Source organism: Egretta garzetta, unplaced genomic scaffold, assembly GCF_000687185.1.
Source record: "Egretta garzetta isolate BGI_Z169 unplaced genomic scaffold, ASM68718v1 scaffold332, whole genome shotgun sequence".
Classification (NCBI taxonomy): Eukaryota; Metazoa; Chordata; class Aves; order Pelecaniformes; family Ardeidae; genus Egretta; species Egretta garzetta.
In genome coordinates this window covers 369,466-387,905 of record NW_009258879.1, presented here as the reverse complement: position 1 = coordinate 387,905, position 18,440 = coordinate 369,466, and the positions used below count along the sequence as shown (strand labels likewise).

The following is an 18,440-nucleotide window of genomic DNA, read 5'->3' as shown; positions in this document are numbered from 1 at the left end:
TTCCCTACAATGCCAGCAGAGCTACCCAACAGAGGGGAAGGGGGGAGGTAAAATCCCTCGTACGGAATGTCGTCGGCCCTGTTCAGGAAGCGGTTTATGTTGGGTACCACCCAGCCCTATTCACAGGGCTTCAACCCCAATAGAATGATCAGACAGACCACGTCACCAAATAAAGCAACAAAGAAATCCATGCAAATACATTAAAATATGCTCGTTGTTGTTCTTCATATAATCACACAGCCTTCACGAGCTTTACAGAGCAGTGAAACCCAGACCAACCTACCAGGCTGAGTATCACCTCCATTAGGAGAAATCGGTTCCACTCCTCGTCAGAGAGCAATGCATGTTTTCTTCAGCGAGTCCTGTTACACTCCCAAAGCACTGATGTGCACTGATGCTCCGGGCTGTTACAAGCACACTTCTATATCCACAAGGAAACAGAAACATCCCCCCAAAGCCAGGAACAGAAGAAGCCAAGACCTGCCACAGCAGAAGCCAGATGATGGGATCAGGCCTCAGCAACGTGGGGGGAACACGGATGTTCCAGGGGTCCAAGCCCGTAAATCGAGCAGGGCGGGGAGGGGATGGGGGCACGGAGCAGCCACGCTGGCACGCAGCCCCTGGCCGCTCCGGGCGCTGTCCCCGCACCTTCCCTTGGCCTCTGCCAGCGAGTCCCCGGCTGCATCAGCAGCAAGCGAGGTGCGGCCCCGGGGAGCTCGCTTGCATTCTGCAGCATTTCTTTGCTGAAGTTACTCAGTAAAACTGGAGAGAGGAGGGATGGAGGCGGGCAGGCAAATGAGCTTTGATGCAGCTTAAAAACTTACGGAGATTAGATGCTCATATGACCCCTATAACAAGACGAAAACTCTTTCCAAGACCCCTTAAAACCAAGAAGTTTAGGGAAAAAATACAGTAGGGGCTAGATACGCATATTTGGGGAAATCTGAATGCTGCCAAATATTAAGTTACGCAAAATATGAAGCAAGAGAGTGAGAAACTGGTGGAAAATTCAAGAACCGAGTTGTGTTCATTCCTCCACTGTGCTGTTCCCCAAAGCGGAGCTTAGCCTGCGGAAGAAAGGCGACCTCCACACCCTCTCCCCCGTCTGCAGCATGGCGAAATAGGGTGAAATGCCTCTCTGGAACACCCGAGGGGCACGTCCAGCTGGCGGGAAGAGAAGCCAGCGTTAGCAAGGTCCTCATAGCAACAACTGGACAGCGCGCGCGCGCTGCATCAGTGAAACTGGGAAAACGGGGGCACAGAAGTGACAGCTATGGGAAGACAAAACCCCGACACTGAGGCAGCAGAGGAGCCTGCAGAGGCAGACCATAATTACCAGAAGAGAACTGGGCCAGCACTGTAGCAGGACAGCCTTGATGTGGCTCCCTGTCCTCCGCAGGCGCCAGGGGCAGAGGGCCCAGGACCAGGGCTGGGCACCGCGGGGGCACAACTGGGCTCGGGGGGGCTGCCCCTGGCACCCCGGACCTGCCGCCCTGGTACCCCGCACCGGGCCCCGTGCTGCCGGGGCCAAGCGCCTGCGGGAGCGCGGCTGCACACCGGTGCTGCCGGTGCTCCAGGTGCACCCACAGCACGACTGCAAGTGCCGTGGGCACCCTTCAGGGAAAAATCAGATCCACGAATTGCTAGCTTATGTGATATACACGATATAACCTTGACCTGTCAAGCTTGGGACGTCGCCGTTTCTGAAGCTTCATGGTTTGGGTTTCTCAACCCCGTTGCTCACCTTGGAGAGCACCGCATGTTAAGACACTGCAATACCAGGTACAACCTTTTCACATCCAAGCTAAACATAGTAAGAGTATTTATCAGAATACATTCAAACCGTACATTGTATACTTTACTTTTATCCACTTGCAACTGTAAAATAGTAGAACCATTGCAAACATTGTCAAAGTTTTCAAATTAATAATCTATATTGTGTAGCGTGGGGTTTCTGCCAGTTCAAATGGGGGTGTGCGTCAGCCACAAAGCACGGAGCTCCGGGACTAAAAGCAAAGCTCATCAAAATCAGCCAACATTGCCAGTGTTCAGCTGGGGCTGTGCTCTCCACATCAGTCAACTGATTTTGAGGACTTCAGAAAGAAAACATTCTTTCTAAAGCCCAAAGAATTCATAATTCTCCTGATCTGCTTGAAACCTAACAGGCTCAGCTTTCTTCTACCTGAACTAGGAAATCCCCCCTAGCTAAATCCAGATGACTGTGCCTCTACACAAGGAGTACAGAACGCCCGCTTCACAGCGCACTTCGGGATCACTCCGGCTCCAAAGGACCCTGTGTAGACAGACGCCAGGCAGGAAGATGCTCAAGCAGTTTAACCCCTTCACCAAAACACGGGCTCCCCAGAGATACGGATCTTCAGGAACCAACTTGCACCCCTTACTAACACTGCAAACCTTATTCTCAATACGGCACTTGAGCCCATCGACAAAAAATGTCAGCCTCCTTCCCTTTCCATTAGCTTGTTCCTGGCTTTTTCCACGTCAAGGTAAATGGGATCCTTAGGACAGGGAGCTGCAATAGATGACTCGACTCATCTCCTCAGAACGTTTCACCTCGGTTTGGGAAGTGCTGCACGACAGGATGACGAACTGCAGAGTTTTCCCATCCCACAGCCTCTACGGTGGCCATCACCGGCTGCTGTCGCATCACTGCTTATTTGCAGGTCTTACTTTTCCGAGTACAGTTTTCCTTGTACTTGGGTTAAAAGGATCAGAGCTACACTGAAAATATCAGCTTGGTAAAATTTGGAAGAGGAAAGAAAAACAGGAAGGAGAAAGGGCCCTCCTTTGTCATGCTCAACAGAGCTCTGGACCCACAAACAGGTATTCTCTCTTGGGAAAGGAAACCATTCCTCCTAACCTCTTTACAAGCTACTACCCCTGGTGTCAAAGCACGAGGGCTTCAGGACAAGGAGGATCACCCTAAAAAACCACTGACTTCAAAAACCTTCTTTGTTGGGACAAATAAAAGGAACCTTTAGAACAAAATGACACAACACAACGATAGTTTTGGCGAAGGTTTAACATGGGCCACATTACCTGCTATTTCTCTCCACAGAGGGTAAAGCACTAAGTCTTCAGGTAAAGATCTCAAAAAGCCAACTACTGACAATTAATGCTGAAAATACAACCCGATGAGCCATTGCAGCCCAGGTTTTGTGCCCATTCTGCAGCTGCCGACAACCTTATCGGCACTTCAAGCTGAACAAGGACGACTCTTGGTAGGAGGCATCGATGTCTTCCCCTGCCTCAGTGCAGATGGAACACCATGAAACCAGACTTTGGCAAGGAGCGGAAGGAACTAATGGAGTTTCAAAATAATTTTATTTAAATACCTCGTTGAATCTTTGCATCTGTTTCTGCAATACGTGATATATTAAATATTTAAGAACTCTCAAATTTTAGCTGGATGTTCACTTCTAAGTTTTGTCCAGATACAGAAATTGGTTATGGTTAACTTTGAATTCGTAATTTCACTAGATTTACAGAACTCCTAGAATGGGCAACACTTAGTGATGAGATTTTTATCCTCTGAACTTACCGATGCATACTAACAGGATATAAGAGTATCTACCCAGTTAATTAATTTACAAAATTTGGCTTAAGTAAGCAGGTAGAAAAGTTAAATGACTTAAAATGAACACAGATTATGGCAAATTCAAAGCCACAAGATTTGCCTTTATTGACTAGAACTTTCTATTGCTGGTGAAGAGTTAATACTCAAACGCCACTCTGGATCAATAACCTCAGTGGTATCAGGCATCTGCCTCGGGCCTTCTGGTTCATTCTGGGGTGATCAGTAAGTTTCTGCACAGCTGCGAGTCCACCCCACCTCAGACATCTGGGCTTGATCCACATTAACCCCCAATCCTGAAAGCCGACAGCCTGTTCCCAGATCCACATTAACCCCCAAACCTGAAAGCCGACAGGCAGCCTGTTCCCACGCTTACCGCCCAGGGACCAGGGCTAAAGCCACCCCAGTGTTCCCGCTGGGATATCCAAATCACAAACCCCTGTGTGTTGCAAGAGCTGCGATAACCCAATGGTATAAGGTACCATTTGGACCAGAGGCACTTTAGGGTAATGCATTATTTAGCATTTACCTTCTAATTTAAGCTCCTAGACTTCAAAGTCACTGCACAGAACTGGAGTTCCCCTCCTCTGTACACACCTGCTGGGATAAAGTTGGGTTTAGATTTCACTCAAAGGGTGCTCTGCAGAGGACTTGCTTCCCGGGTTACTGTTTGCAGTTTCTTGCCCCAGTTTTAATCACCGTAAGAGAAACAGCCCTTCCTCTCCCCACGTACCTCTCCAGAAGCGTTCCAAATGTCTCTATTACACTTAACGACGAGAGAGAGAGGTTAGGCCATGCACACTGCACCCCACAGTGCTGGCGTGAAGCGCGGCTGTATTGATGGTGCTGTTTGTACCCGGGTTCGCAGGCAGTCCCACTGCTCTGCGTCTCGAGGAAGAGACGACGGCAGGCTGCGATGACGCAGCTCGGAGCTCACGTTCTGCCCGACCACGCTCCACCACCGGAGCTGGTATTAGCCAGCAGATGGCTCCGTGAACCAGGGTAGCGAGAACACTTGCCTATGCATGGGCAGATCGTCCTTCAGGAGGCTGTGGACATCAAGGACACCTTCCAAGGGCATTTGCCTGATTACTGCTCCATCAAATCGGCTTTCCCACAGTAACGATGAGAGAAATCTGGTTGCTGCCTGCCACATTGCCACTAGGCCAGATCCACATACATGGCTGAAATGATGTCCGTTTAGAAAAGGACTTCTCAATATTTATAACCTATCATGGAGAGACTTTAAAAGTTTTTCCTGAGCTTGTCTACTCCAGCTATTCATGCTATGATCCAAATACATTGATTTGTTAGCACTGATTAAGCTCCACTTCCCAAGGGAGAACGGAACATTAAAGAATTCTGTCCAAAGGACATGCCAAGCTGCACTAAATCCCACTCGTTCCCCGTCCCCAAGAACCACAACAGGCGGCCACTGGCGTCCCACGGGCCGCACTATGGCCACGCCGCACACAGGGCAGCGCGGCGAGCGGCTCGACAGCGTCGCTCATTCTGTGCGTGTCGACTTCCACAGCTCTGCTGAAAACTAGATGGCACCAAATGTAAAACTTGAGCATTCACAGTCCGGTTCCAATTTCAGACGCAGTCTAAGATGTAATATACCTGATTAGTAAATGGGTGATAGCCTTTAAATGGTTTTATTTTTGGGGGTTTTTTTTAATAAGCAATGAATTGGTTCACCTATCAGAAATCTGCGTATAAAAAATGATGTTCCTTCTTCCTGGCATGGTAAAACACAAAATAAAGACTTTTTGCGTGCTATGCAACATCACTCTGGTTCAGCGGAAACCGCAATCGAGGCCGAATGCCCAGTCTGCATAAAGGATTATGTTTACCAATAAAGCTGCAACCTAAAAACTGCACAGTGATGGAATGGAAAGTTTCCAAGTAGGCTCAGTGTTTCATTTTTCAATGCTGCTGCCATGAACGTCGTCACAGCGTCTGATGTAAGTTTGATACAGAATGCACCCACCCCCCAAACCCATTTATTTTGGTCTTAACACTATGTTTGTTCCAGTAACAGCCTGGAAAGGCAAACAGCTCTGGTTGAAATCGCTTTCGCTTCCTTTAAACAAAATTTCACTTGTCAGCTCTCAGTTTTATTGGATCTCTGTTGATCAAATTAATTATTTCTGGTTATCACTCTGTTAAAGATTTCTGAACTACCAAACTTTACCCTCTCACACTTTCTTATTATTATTAGAAAAGAAAAAAAAAAGAACAACAACAAAAGGAATTGACAAAAGGCATCTTCTCATCCTTCAGCAACAGTCTCGGTCGTTTAGTTTTTGCCATTCGGTGACAAAGTGTCAACGAAGAACCCACGCTGACAGACCGAGTTGCTGAGAGTCAGTCGTGGTATCTGAAAACACGACTTGGCCATTGCAGTTGCAGGGCAGGGTGCATTTGCCTGAACCTAACTGAAGTCTGTAGATCAAGATTTACGATTTTGTTCCTACCTTGCAATGAGCTTAAAGTGCGCAGTAACCACGCGACATGACGGGTTACTAGGGCCTAGCTGCATCGGCTAATTTGTTCGTTCAATAATATATCTGAGGTCTTACATGCATTAAAACGGCTTGGATACACTGAATTTGATAGCTCTCCTCCCAGCTCAGACGTGAGGGACAATCTCAGAACACACTTCCTGATGTCTAAAGGAACCCCACGTCCACAGCCGCTTACAGCTGTCCCTCCCCTGGAAAGCAGTGGGCTTTGCTTTCCTCCCTGCTCGTTCGCTTCTGAACGCTCTTCTGCCATGGAAGCAGATGAAAGTCCCAGCGTAACTGAAAATTTGCAGTTCTATTCAGAACTTGTAAAACTTCTACAAAACTCCTACAACCAGAAAGGACGATGAAGCTCACCGGTAGCAGCACATAAAATTCAGCAAGCCCATCGATCAGCTTTGCATAATGCGATTTATAAGATGTGAACACATCCCAGAGAAAGGGGTTGTATTCTGGAATAAAGGAGCGAGACCTGAATGCGGACTAGGAAGAGGGCCACTGATCACACGGACCAAGTCAGACAAAAGGGAACGCTGTTGCTCTTGCAGGCTTCACAGCGAGTATTGAACACAATGAGGATTGCGTTTCTGCGTGCATTCTGGGTTCGCGATGTGCAAGAGGCTGCTGAAGCCAGCGGCTGGCACACAGCAATCCCTATTTATGCCTTTCTGTAAAGAACAAAATGAAAATCTGAGCTACTTCATGGACTGGTCAATCCAAAAGTCACAGGCTTTGATAATCGTTGCTCACGGTGATCCTGTCCAGAAGCTTACAAAATTACATCACAGCAGCCCCCTGTCCGTGGGCAGAGCCCTGCCATGATGTGCTTACTAGGGCTTCTCTGCCTCTGGGACTTCCCTCTCCCCTGCTGCCCTCTCACTGTTTTCAGACTTGTGGTGTTTTGTTTTGTTTTGTTTTTAAGATTTGTTTTTCATTTGTCTTATGATCACCTCAGGATGTTTCACAGTACATGGGAATCTGATTAGCAATTAAGTTGTTCAGGATATGACCCTCGTTCTGTAAAAAAAAGGAAACGCTGTTTGCCCTGGCTATTTTAACAGCTATCTTCTCTGGGTTAATGATAGCTGTGGAGCTTCCAATTGATAATATCCTGTCAATTTAATAGCTTGGTTAATGTGAGGAAGCTGTAGCATCCTGATCAGCAGCGACAAATCATCCTGAACAGCAAATCACTGTCCTGGGTCAATACTTCTTGGTGGCCCTGGTGCAAGTAGAATGTCAAAGCAGTATTAAAACAAAAACAAAAAACCCACAAGAAAACAAACAACCCAGAAAAATACCAAACGCCCACCACTATTCTGTTTTACAAAAAAAGAAACCCCCACAACTCAAAATTGTTTTCAACAACAAATACGTAATTCTTCCTTGCAGATGACCTACAAAAAAGTTTTTTAAGTATGTAGCACTGTGCTATTTTCTCCATTGACAGCGTATAAAAGAGCACGCGTAACATCTCCTTTCCACTACAAAAACTCTTCCCTTGAACCCACATTTCCTGAAACTGTGGAATATGAACAGCAGAAAATCTGGTCTTCCCTGGCTTTGCTGGAGAGGTACTGAAGACCCAAATACTCACAGCTAAACTGATGACAAAGCAAGCTGAACTTTTAAAACCCCAAGTATCAGTCACTGAAACAGGGTATGTACCACAAAAAAGCTGAAAACAGATTGACTAAAAGGATTTCCTCCCGTTAAACAGATCGGGCATCAATTATCTTCATAGCAGTTCTCCGGGCATCTCAGCCTAGCTTCGGTGCTGTCCCAAACAAAACCACAAAACCATTCCTTGTAACGCTGCAAAAAAGCAAAACCCACACAAGCCAAGATTCTTTTCCTGCTCTCAGCTCACCTTTAAATGCCGGCGGCTCTGCACGCTGGTCTGGCCACTCAGCAGTGCTCCGCGAAAGAAGGCTCCCCAAATGAAAAGAAAATAGTTTGAATGCTTTTAGTATTTTCACTTTTCTTTGTCCCAACAATGCGGCTCTGTCCTCTGGGAATGAGCGTGTGCGGGCCAAACACGCTGCGTCATTCTCCCCTTTTCGTCCCTGCCCAGCACCGCTGACTCGCGGCCGCTGCCCCCGGGAGCCCGCAGCCCGCACTGACCCGCCGTCACCCCGGGGAAAGGCCCCCCGCCAGCAGATCCCCACGCGAAGCTGAACCTGCTTCCAGCAACGCCCGTGTTCGCAGGCGCGAGCCCAAGGCACAAAGTCAGCCGGGCACAGCACCACGGCGCGGCCGGGGAGGGAGAACCAGCGCCAGCGCTGCCAGCAACCCACGGGTGGGTGACGCTTCCTCTAGAGCGAGGCACGGGAACCGCCGTGGGGTGCTCTTAACGAGTCTTAATGTTTTCTTAATGAGCCACCTGATTTTAAAGTGTCAACCAAAATATTTCCAGTGAAACTAGGAAATGCTGGCAAAAAGTGCACTTTTGCCTCGAAGGACAGCGAGTTCCCTCGAGCTGCCTTACTGTCCTGATAAACCACAATCGTTACCTGCTGAGGAGGTTCCAGGCATTATTCAAAGTTGATCTTGGCCACATTTCATCTGCTCTTCACATTCCTTGCTGTCCTCTAAATCTGTACACGGCACCTTCTGACAAATTCTCTACAACCTGTGCTGTTTGGGACAAATTCCAGAATACTTTGTGGAGGACGACGAGGAGGAAGCCCGACCTCAAGTCTCCCCGGAAGAAATCACCATGACTGGAGCAGCTCTAACCATATGCCCAGAAGACACAGACTTCTGGTATCAGAAATCTTTTCTAATCACTAAACCACTCAAACTGCAGGTTCTTTGCGTTCACAGGGAATCTTCCAACACAAAATCTTTACCCCCACGGCAAGACCAGGTCAAGCACTTAAAAGACAAACAGCACCTCAGCAGTGCAAGCAGTTTTCCTTATCTTAATACTGAGCCCAAGCTGGGCCACAAACATTGCTTACAAGAGAGCAAGAGCATAGGAAACCGCTCTACCCCAGCCTCCTTAGCGGGCGGGCAGCAGGCGCTCGAGTTCACCCCTCTGGCATCGCAACAGGCAGCAGGCGCAGACCGATTTTTAAAAAGCAAACTCCAGCAGCAGCAGTGAACAAAAATGCCGATCCTGGGCATTCACTGGTGAGCCAGGGCTCTGCCTAGCAAACCAGTGGCATCCACAACCCTGATCTGAGAAGGGAGAAAGCCCCAGGACGTACGGTTTCGGAGGCAGGCAGCGAGCCCTCCATGCTGGCGCGCAGCGAAGGAAGCACGCAGTCCGACCCCAGCGCCCCTCTGCCCGCCGAACATGCTGCGCCGCAGTTTCGTTAGCGGAGACCAGCCCCAGCCCCGCCAGGCTGGATTCTGCCCTGACAAAGCAGGACCTTGTAATACGAAGCAGCAGGACCCCGGGTGCGTTGGCAGGAGCCCCGACTGCGTGTTTGAGAAAGCAACTGCAGCTCTGAGCAAGTGAGGCATGAATGCAGTGCAGGAGAGTTACCAAGTCTGCTAAAAATACTTCACGGCTGACCCTGTCAGGAACACATCTGAAGTGAGAGCCTTGTTTTCTGGAGAGTAATTCAACCAAAAAAGCAAAATACATCTGCTGGCAATGGTCTTGGAATTTTATTTTAAAAAACAAGCCAAGCAAAAACCACAACATAGTCTCGAACAGAAAAAGACCCCACGTTTCCTTCCATCAGGAAGGCTGCTGGAGTGCATGACAGGCTTTGCTCCTCTTCTGGAGCTCCGGACAAGGGGTAACCTCACCATCTCCTCCTCCATAACTTGCCGCAGGAGGACGTGCAGGCTCCTGTTACAAGGAGCTAACGGCAGACAAGTTCAAAACCTGCCCTGCTGAAGCCCGCGCGGAAGCCTTGTGCGTCGCACAGTCGCAGGCGAGACAAGCGGAACGCCCGTCCCCTGGCCGGTGCCCCCCGAGCGGCTTTCGGGTGCCCGGTTACAGGTAGGATGCCCAGAGAAAAGCAGAAGGAGCCACCGGACTGGACACGTGGCTAAGAGAGACGATGCACCCGTCCTGTCCCTCCCGGTGGGACAGGAGCGAGGTTCTTCTGGGAAGCAGGCAGGGAACCTTCTCCTGCACAAGGCGGGCGGGCAGGATGGATCCCGAGCAAGTCTGTAAGCACAGCTAGCAAACCTGGGGGGGTTGGGACGCTGTCGGGTGGTGAGACAGCTTGTTCTGCTGGGGAAGAAGTGAAGGAGGTTCCTTCATAGCTCACTGCTCTGCAGTCAAGACTGTGTTCCCCATCCATCCCTAACACATCTAGCCTTAAAAAGGAAGATATTTGTAAGAGATGTTAGTTTATTCACCAGGCATGTTTTCAGGTGGATTATGTTCTGATTGATTGCTGATCCACCTGGCTGTCTGCACCGTATTCGTTCAAGGAGGCAGAGGAGGATGCCGAGGCTGAGGCAGCACACCGTGTATCTCCCTCACCGTTTTTCGAGTCACAAACGCGGATAATGCACAGCAGCATGTTCTCTGGATTTGCAGTATCTACTCAGTAGCAGACCGACAAGTTTACGACGCTCCTGTTTCAGGGGCAGTCTGCTCTGCTATGAGCCAGCCTAAGGGTGCCCCCCGGATGCAGCCTCCAACGCCAATCCGCAAAACATTGCCCTGGCTCTACCTGATTTCTGCTTTTGCGTAGCAGCCCCGCTCAACAGCGACACAAGCAAAGGCCTCGTTTAAAGACAGGAAAATGAAAAAGGTGCAAGAACTGCAGAAATAATTTTAAAAATGGACAACAACAAAAGATGGGTTTCAAAACGACAAGTCTTGTGCTCCTCCCCCTGCTTCCCTCAAGGTCTGAACACAAGCTTGGTTTTCTGACCGACCTGCTACCTCCCTTGGGTTTGGGAAATAAACGCATTTCAAGCCTAGCCAGTAAGCACCCCGGGTTCTTACAGCAGCCCCTGCCAACCGAGCAGTAGCTACGATCGGCTTTTAAAAGGAATCTTGTCCCATCATCTTGCTCAGCAAGCGTACAGGTATTTTTAGGACTGGCATGCTCTAAATCCATACTGAGAACGTGAACCTTTGCAGAAGCCACCGCAGTGGAGGAATTGTTGATAATCCAACCGTGCGCCAGATTCATCTTGTTATTCCTTTCCCTCAAACTGGGTTAAGCTTTCACACTGCTGAATATTTGGACAGCAAGTCCTTTCTTGTGCCCATCTCTTTTTTCTTTTTTTAATTAAAATTAGAAAATTTCAGATGTCTCTGTGTGGGTCAACTTAAAGCATGTTGTAAAAAAAATTGTAACATTTAATTCAGGAAGCTTGGGTGTAACTCAGGTTGGTACGTTCCTAGGGTCATAGTGCATCCATCCCAATACACATGGATTCATTCTTACTCTCCATTTACCAGGCAGGCTCTGCCTAACGTTTAGTATTGCCGACTACTCAGATGGATGATACGGTCCCACCTGGGCAGTGACGGATGCACGCTCCCTCCCGGCAGCACCTGCCTGTGCCGTCCCCAGCCCCGTAACACCATCTCGCCCTCAGCTGCCTCCGCAGTCGCTCGCTGACCTTCCGGTAAATCACCCCGGTTAACTGAACAGTCACTGCAGAGCATTTTCATTAACCCAGCTTATCTGGACTGACGCTTTGCAATTAAGCGAGGGCAGCTGAAGTTACACAGCAAATTCCACCATAAAGCACCCTCTCCGTTTCGCAGCCGCACAGCCTTCGGCATCCACCTCAGGAGCGGGAGCCCTGTGCAAAGGGAGCAGCGATGCACGGACGGAGCGCTGGCGAGCGGGGCTCCCAGCCCTGCCTTCTCGCTGTGCCATCGCCAGCTGCCCAGCAACTCTCCCCACTCAAAAACCTGGCCTCGAAGGAGACAACTAAACTCGTCTCAAAGTACCCAGTTGTTTGCTGCTTCCCGACTGGACTTTTTCCACTCATTTTTAAAGAAAACCATCATCGATTAGCTGAAGACAGCTCAGCTCTTCTGTAAGCCAACAAGGAGCGTACACGGACGATCACACGCCAACCTCACCCAGGAGACAGGCAAAAGCAGCGCCCTCTCGGAAGTAACTCTGCTGAATTACTGCAGAAGAGTGCCTCCAGTTGTTAAAAATAGAACTCATTTCTGCATCAGCAGATGGAGTTTCAGTCCAAATATCCACCGAGCCACTTGAATAATTAAGTATTGCTTCTCCATGGCATAACAAGGTATCTAACGCAACTTACTGCCCTTTCTAAAAAATGTGATATAAATACTGTTTGCTAATTTTTCAGCAATGAAATTAATAGAAATAACGTTTATAGTAGTGCGCAGCAAGCCTCTAGCTGAGCTGCTGCCACGGTGTCAGCACCGTTCTCCACACAAAGCTGCTCCATCTTTCGGGTAATCAGCCCTGGGACAGGGCCGCCATTAATCCAGAAATGGGGTTTACTCGGAAGCAAGCGGAGGACACTCTGGCCTGGCTACGGCTGTAACCTGAAACGCGTGCCACAGACAGACGGACAGCAGCTGATGCAGGGAGATTTTTTGTAAAAGTATACCTAGAGTTGTAAGAGCGCTACGTGTAAAATGCCGTCCTCGCGGTTACAGACCCTGCGTGCTGCACAAACTGCCTGTACTTCACAGAACCAAGGGGAGTTTTTCGTTTCAAATCTTCTGAGCATTCCACCTCTATTTAGAGAAACTCCAGGAAACGGCCTTTTTCACACGCTAACCGGAACGTGCCCCCGAAGGGGCGAGCGGCGATCTGCTCGTACCGCGGGCCCCGGGCGCGGGCCCCCCTACACGCAGTCACGCAGGAGTTGCCCCCGCGCCCCCGCTCTCTCAGTTACCATCTGCAGTCTAGGAGGGCACAAAGGGCTCTGCATCTTCCTTACAACCCATGTTATCACCAAAATGCTGTTCCTCAAAGTCTCAGTCCAGCGGGATTCCTGGGTCACAGCATTAATCAACTGCGATTTTCCAAGAAAGTTTGAGTCCTGAAAGGAGAGCAAATATCGGAGATTTGTCTGTGCTGAACCCGTTCACTGTGAAGTTGTGATGCAGGCACTTTAAACATTAATAAAACCCCACCAAACAAACAAAACCCCCATCCCAAAACAAACACCCATGTTTTTTACTGCAAGGGTGAGCAGCCACTGCAGTAGGTCGCCCAGACTCCATCCCTGGAGTCCGTCAAAACCCAGGCCATGGTCCTGGGCAACCTGCTTCAGCTGCTCTGGCCTCGGGCACGAGGGCTGGACTAGCCCATCTCCAGAAGTCCCTTCCAACTTCAGTGATTCTGTGATTCTCCAACTTTTGGGATGCATTTTAAATTCTTCAGTATACCTAATTTTGGATCTACTGCCAAATGAATCCAGCCAGCAGATCATCGTTTATCAGTAATTAATTATACTGTCCTCACAGCATTTGTGTCTATAGAGCATGACCAGCTGTGAAGGAAGTGAAGTCTCATGACACTGAAGCTCTGCTGCGAGCAGCCATCAGGCGAGCAGACGGCACCAACCAGCTCCTCGCAGAGCCTGCTCACGCCATTCAACTTCGGTGGTAAAGACAGTGATCGCCTCGTCTGTGCTGATACCTTCATCTGGAGGAGGCAGTAAATGACTCTCAGGTGGTAAATGCCAGCGCAATAGCTAAATGCTGCCTTCACATCATTCCACCGCAGAGAAGCTGCTGCTCCGGCCATACGTGGGGACGTGGCAGCCTGGGGAGGCCACGGGCACAGGATCAGATCCCTGCACTGACCGGTGAGACGGAGCCATCCAAACTTACAAAGTCTTCAGCATACACAGGATAAATTTATGCCCTTCAACAAATCTTGATACTCTAAACACTTCTCTCTAGACTTTGAAGTTAAATAATGTCAAATTTCCCTTTGCCTTGCTAAAACCATTAATTATATAAAGTTAAAAACAAAAATACAAAGGTCACACATTCCAGATGGTTGGATCACCAAAACCATCTTGAAACAAACACTGCCAATGAAACCTGATCGTGAGAGGCCAGGGCACGAGCAGGCAAGAAGAGGAGGATCCTTGAGAAGTGTCCAAGAGTATTAAAAATTCTCCCTTAGATGAACAGTGACATGAATTCAGGGATGACATCCAGAAGCTACAGAACAGCCTGAACAACCAGGTTTAATGCACCCGTAGTCAGCAAAACGCAAGCAGCTAAACAAAGCACAGGCACTGTAAAGCTGCACGAGTTTCACCATTGTACGCCGGGCTGGTCAGAGCTTCTTGGATTCTACACCTGGACTGTATGCGAGTGGACGAGCTGCCGCTTCGGTCTCTTTTCTCCCCAGGCTCACTAACCAGTCTTGAGTTCTCCATCCGACACCGGCAATTCAAGCAGCCAGGGCCCATGGGGACGAGCCTTCAGCCATGGGGCTGCCCTACCCCAGCAGGCACAGCCAGGCTCCCCTGCCCTGCTGGGGTGCGCCACCCCTTTGGCGACCCAGCCCCGCACCCCTTTGCGGGCCTGCCAGCGAGACCCTGACCCCAGCCCCACCGGCAGCGACACGGCAGCGCCAATTCTACAAGCAGCTCAGCGAACGATACGGACGTGGGCAATCCATGTCAGCGGAGAAAGACTTACATCTGGTCTGCCTGCAGTAACTAAATGCAAGAGCTGTTTCAGTTAGAAGCACTGAGAGCAGCGCTAAAATTTATCCCTTCCATTACCCTATTTTCCCCCATATATACATTTAACCCAGCTTACATAGAAGGCTAAAAAAAACCAGTCCAGCCCATGCCAGCCAGCAACTCAACCACCAACCTGAGCAACAGCAACGCCCAGGAGAATGAGAGTACACCTAACCCCAACTCAACCACCAACCTGAGCAACAGCAACGCCAGGAGAATGGAGAACTACGATGGAAACAACACGACAGAGTAAGGAATAAATCACTTCAAAGCTGCATTTTCATACCCAGCTTCACACTCCAAAATGAGCGCAATCATTTCACTTGCATGAAGCCCTCTCACCAAGGCAAATCTGTGTGGGCTTCCACCTCCCCTCGAGGCAACGACAGTGTGCAGGGCAGGGGCAACCAAGCCGACGCTGCCAGGCAGAGGGCGCACAGCACCATCCACCAAAGCACCTGCAAATATGAGCCGCTTTGGCAACGGAAGGCCAGGTGAGGAATCTTCCCAAGCCACGCAACAGAGTTCTGAGCCCTTCCCTAAACACCACCAGTACCAGGCTAAGTCTGCTCTGCCGAGACCAGTGCAGCAGAACCACCTAAAGCTCTTCCCCTCAGTTCGCTAACGAGTCTCATCTTGAGCTTTCGAATTTTAAAACACCTCTCTCTAAACATCTCAGATCAGCTTTATTACCGACAACTGATAGACCTGAGGGTTTGGGTTGGGTGCTTTCCCCCCTTCGTTTAGCTGGAAGATGAAATAGCTGTGCAAATGGCACAAGGCTCTGTTAAGCAACACCTGGAATAGGAAACCAAACAGCACCAGAATAGAAACCACAGCTCAAAGTACTGCTATGGCAGAGAGGAGGCAGGGAGGGTGCTTGGGCTGAAGAAGATGAAGAGGAGGAAGTAACTGCACGGCTCCGAACCACATTGGGAGGCATCTGCCTGGTTACCCACTCCTCTGGAAGGCAGCTGAGCCCAACAGCTACGGAGACAAACACCGGAATGGGGAGAGAAGGGAAGGAGACCGCATGCCAAAGACACGGAAGCATGCAATTGTGGCGGATAATTAAGAATTCTTATTTAGTCTCTCTCCCCTACTCATCCAGCATTTTTTAGTAATTGAGGCGCGAGGGAGGGAGTATTTCCAGCTCGGCTGACGAGGGAATTACGCTGCAATCAGCAGAGGGCCTACAGGGCAGGAGGACTGCAGAAGGGCTGCCCAGGGAAGGGGTCGAGTCCCCAGCCCTGGGGGGATTTAACAGCCGGGCAGAGGCGGTGCTGAGGGCCAGGGTTTGGGGGTGGGATGGCAGGGGTAGGGGAATGGTTGGGCTGGGGGAGCTTAAAGGGCTTTGCCAACCTGAACGATTCTGTGGTTCTATTCTATGACCGTGGCAGCAGTAACAGGACCTGTTCCAAGGAAGGGCTGCAGACAGCTCCTTCACCAAGCGTAAATCGTGTTCTTTGGGCGCAAATTCATGCAGACTGAGGTGGCTTCTCAAGACAGCGAAGAGAACCAAACACCACAGATAATTATTGTAGCAGGAACCGGCAGCAGCAGGGTTACTGGAGAAGGGCAATGCCAGGGGAGAGTCTGCAAATGGCTGTGCTCTGGTTTTCACACTCATACTATTCCAGCCATTTGAACTCATGATTTTTACCTACCCAAGGTACATTTATTTTGCCAGAAAAGAAGATTCGGAAAGGATACCACTGCAGAGTTTAACAAGTGGCATAAACATCGGCCTCATTCCAGCAACTCTCCGGCGACACCTGCAGCAAGGTCCCCTTCCTGCATCTCCGAGAGCAGTCCCAGGTTCCGTATTTCCTGAGGAAATGGGATGATCTGTATGCCCATAACCTAGGTTCAGTGCTTCAGGTACGCAAAGCCGATCTCCTATACAATCACGTAGTATCACTTAGCCGTTTTGGGGAGCCACCACTTGTACTCTTGCTGGGTTTGGACAGTCTGACACTGAAGTACTCAAAGAGGAGACCGTATTTTTGCATACACATCAGTGACGTGCAGTACATACTACATTTGATTAATATTAAGCAAGATAATATGAAACACAGCACAGTCCTGAACTGTAAATATCTAAAAGAACACTTATACAAGGATACTCTCTGAATCCTCACAGTTCTGCCTCTATCAATACAGACGGACAATAAAACCACCGGTACAGACTGACAATGAAACACTACAGTTGATTTACTGACCCTCATAGCTCACCACTAGAAATTTTTCCCCGTGAAGACCTTCACAGTGAATGAAGACCTTCTCGTGGTGTTTTACATAACAAAACTCGGGGAGAATATGTAGAAATTAAGTAGTTAACAAAGAACTAGAAGAGATCCACAAATCTCAATGGCTTTAAGAAAAGCTGCAAAGAAGAACGAGGATTCCTCCAGACCAGACCTATAACCATACTCTTTATGTAGGAAGGATTTCTTTTTAAAGCAGATGTTTATGTTATGTTCAGTGTGGAAAACAGCTTAATGATAGCTGATGATTTCTGGAACCAAAGGCCTGCAGCAACTAGCTTTCTATTTTTGCCAGCCGACCACGCAACAGGCATTTGTTTTGAAAAACCTGTAACATCGAAGCTGCAAAGCTCCAGGGGTGCCCGAGTCCCTCCCGCGTCCTGCCAGCCTTCAGCATTTGCCCTGGCAAGAGAACGCGTTCTCAGGGACCCTTTGCCGAGCCATGAATACACGGGAGATGCAGTCACGTTACCTGAACTGCGGCCCAACTGCAGCGGTCAACGAGAGCCCCCTGCCCGGCCTTTTTAGACCAAATTATTTCAAGTCTGAAAAGGCACTATGATTTCTTTGCACAGTCTTTAGCTTTTTCGCTCACTGCTGGCAGGAAAAGCAGTATTTCCTTCTTCATCTCTACTCTTAGCACAAGCCAAGAAGCTCCAAAGCCTCTTATGTACATATGATACAAGTCACTGAATATTAATAAGGGATCGACATTTTGATAGTAACTGCAAACTAATTTAAATAAACAATTTATTTAGAGATTCCTGTAAGGTCTGTTTGGCTGATGACACACACCAAGGACGTAACCCGCTGTGCCTCCAGCAACGCCCTGCAAGCGAGAAACGCCGCAGGCAGCAGCGCAGCGCGCTTCCATTGCCTCAGGCCGCCAAAGCAGCCACCACTGCTAACTTTTTTTAAGGTGGCGTTTCAGATCTGACAGCAAACTGCCACTGAAAGGGGTGCTCCTGGTCCCTTCCTCCATGCACCCCATCTTCCACACGTCCCCGCCGGTCCCCCCCCCTGCCAGATGCTCATGGCATGGCGAGCTGGCTCCGGCGGCTGAGCCAAGGGTGGACTGTCCTCCCGCCTCCCCCCTTCCCTGCACGGTCTCTCCTCCCCTGGATAAACCAGCGGGGTGGACGCCCCCCACCTGCGCCACTGCTGGATCCAACCCCAGGGCAGCCGGCAGCAGCACACGGCCGAAGCAGGGGGAAGAAGGGGCCTGCTCCCCTTAGCGGCAAATTGCTCCGTGGTTAGGCTGGCTCTAGCGCGATGACGCACCCCAAGACACCTCATAGCAATTTCCTCAATTAAAGCTGAAATGCATCGCGTGTTTGTGGTTTGGGCCAAAACCATGCGTATTTCAGTTTCCTAGAAGACCGAAAGCATGGGCAGATACTTAGGAAAACACACGAC

General features: G+C 49.5%; 1 protein-coding gene across 8 annotated transcripts in view; it reads right to left on the bottom strand.

Moving 5' to 3' along the window:
- The window catches only part of TMCC1 (transmembrane and coiled-coil domain family 1), a 109,559-nt gene that overhangs the window by 28,800 nt on the left and 62,319 nt on the right, over positions 1-18,440 (bottom strand). For 5 of the 8 annotated variants that reach the window (XM_035889456.1, XM_035889460.1, XM_035889453.1 and 2 more), the window contains one exon: positions 12,943-13,089. The exons of the other annotated variants lie outside the window; for them this stretch is intronic. In XM_035889456.1, the coding sequence (XP_035745349.1) occupies positions 12,943-13,089 (147 nt within the window). The remainder of the gene's footprint in view (positions 1-12,942; positions 13,090-18,440) is intronic. 8 annotated transcript variants of the gene reach the window in all.